Source organism: Odontomachus brunneus, unplaced genomic scaffold (assembly GCF_010583005.1).
Source record: "Odontomachus brunneus isolate Ranch 3 - 2012 unplaced genomic scaffold, Obru_v1 Obru_scaffold_034, whole genome shotgun sequence".
In the NCBI taxonomy this organism is placed as follows: domain Eukaryota; kingdom Metazoa; phylum Arthropoda; class Insecta; order Hymenoptera; family Formicidae; genus Odontomachus; species Odontomachus brunneus.
The window spans coordinates 2293401-2293848 of record NW_022639484.1 but is presented as its reverse complement, the minus strand read 5'-3'; the positions used below and the strand labels follow the sequence as shown (position 1 = coordinate 2293848).

The 448-nt window shown below is 35.3% G+C and overlaps 1 protein-coding gene across 1 annotated transcript in view; it reads right to left on the bottom strand.

Annotated features, from left to right (window-relative positions):
* Window positions 1–300: 300 nt before the first annotated feature.
* The window catches only part of LOC116843610 (histone-lysine N-methyltransferase SETMAR-like), a 733-nt gene continuing 585 nt past the window's right edge, over window positions 301–448 (bottom strand). The window contains exon 3 of the mRNA XM_032814145.1: window positions 301–434. Within this exon, the coding sequence (XP_032670036.1) occupies window positions 301–434 (134 nt within the window). The remainder of the gene's footprint in view (window positions 435–448) is intronic.

Below are 448 nucleotides of genomic sequence, written 5' to 3'. Positions count from 1 at the left end.
ATTCTTCCTTTTAAACATATTGCTACGTTTGGTTTTATACAATTCTCAGGCAACTGTAATATCTGACACTACCGTTTGCGTTAGTACTCATTTTTTCAAGGTTTTCCTTTCACCATTATACGGATATTGGTTATAAGTCGTATACTTATAACCAATTATATTTTTAAACCTTCAACCTAACTTACCATTTGTTTAAAATACGAGAGTTATTTTTTTTTGAAGGTCCGATCGATCGCAAAATTAAAGCCACAGTGAAAATCAATTTTTTTTTTATTTTCAATATCTAAGTACATCTTTCGGCTACTTCTCTACATAGTCGCCAGTCCGATGTAGACATTTTTCATAGCGTGGTATCAGCTTTCCAATACTCTCGTGATAGAAGGCAGCCGCCTGTGCTTTCAGCCAACTGTTGACGGTGATCTGAAGCTCGTCATCTGTGTGAAAATAC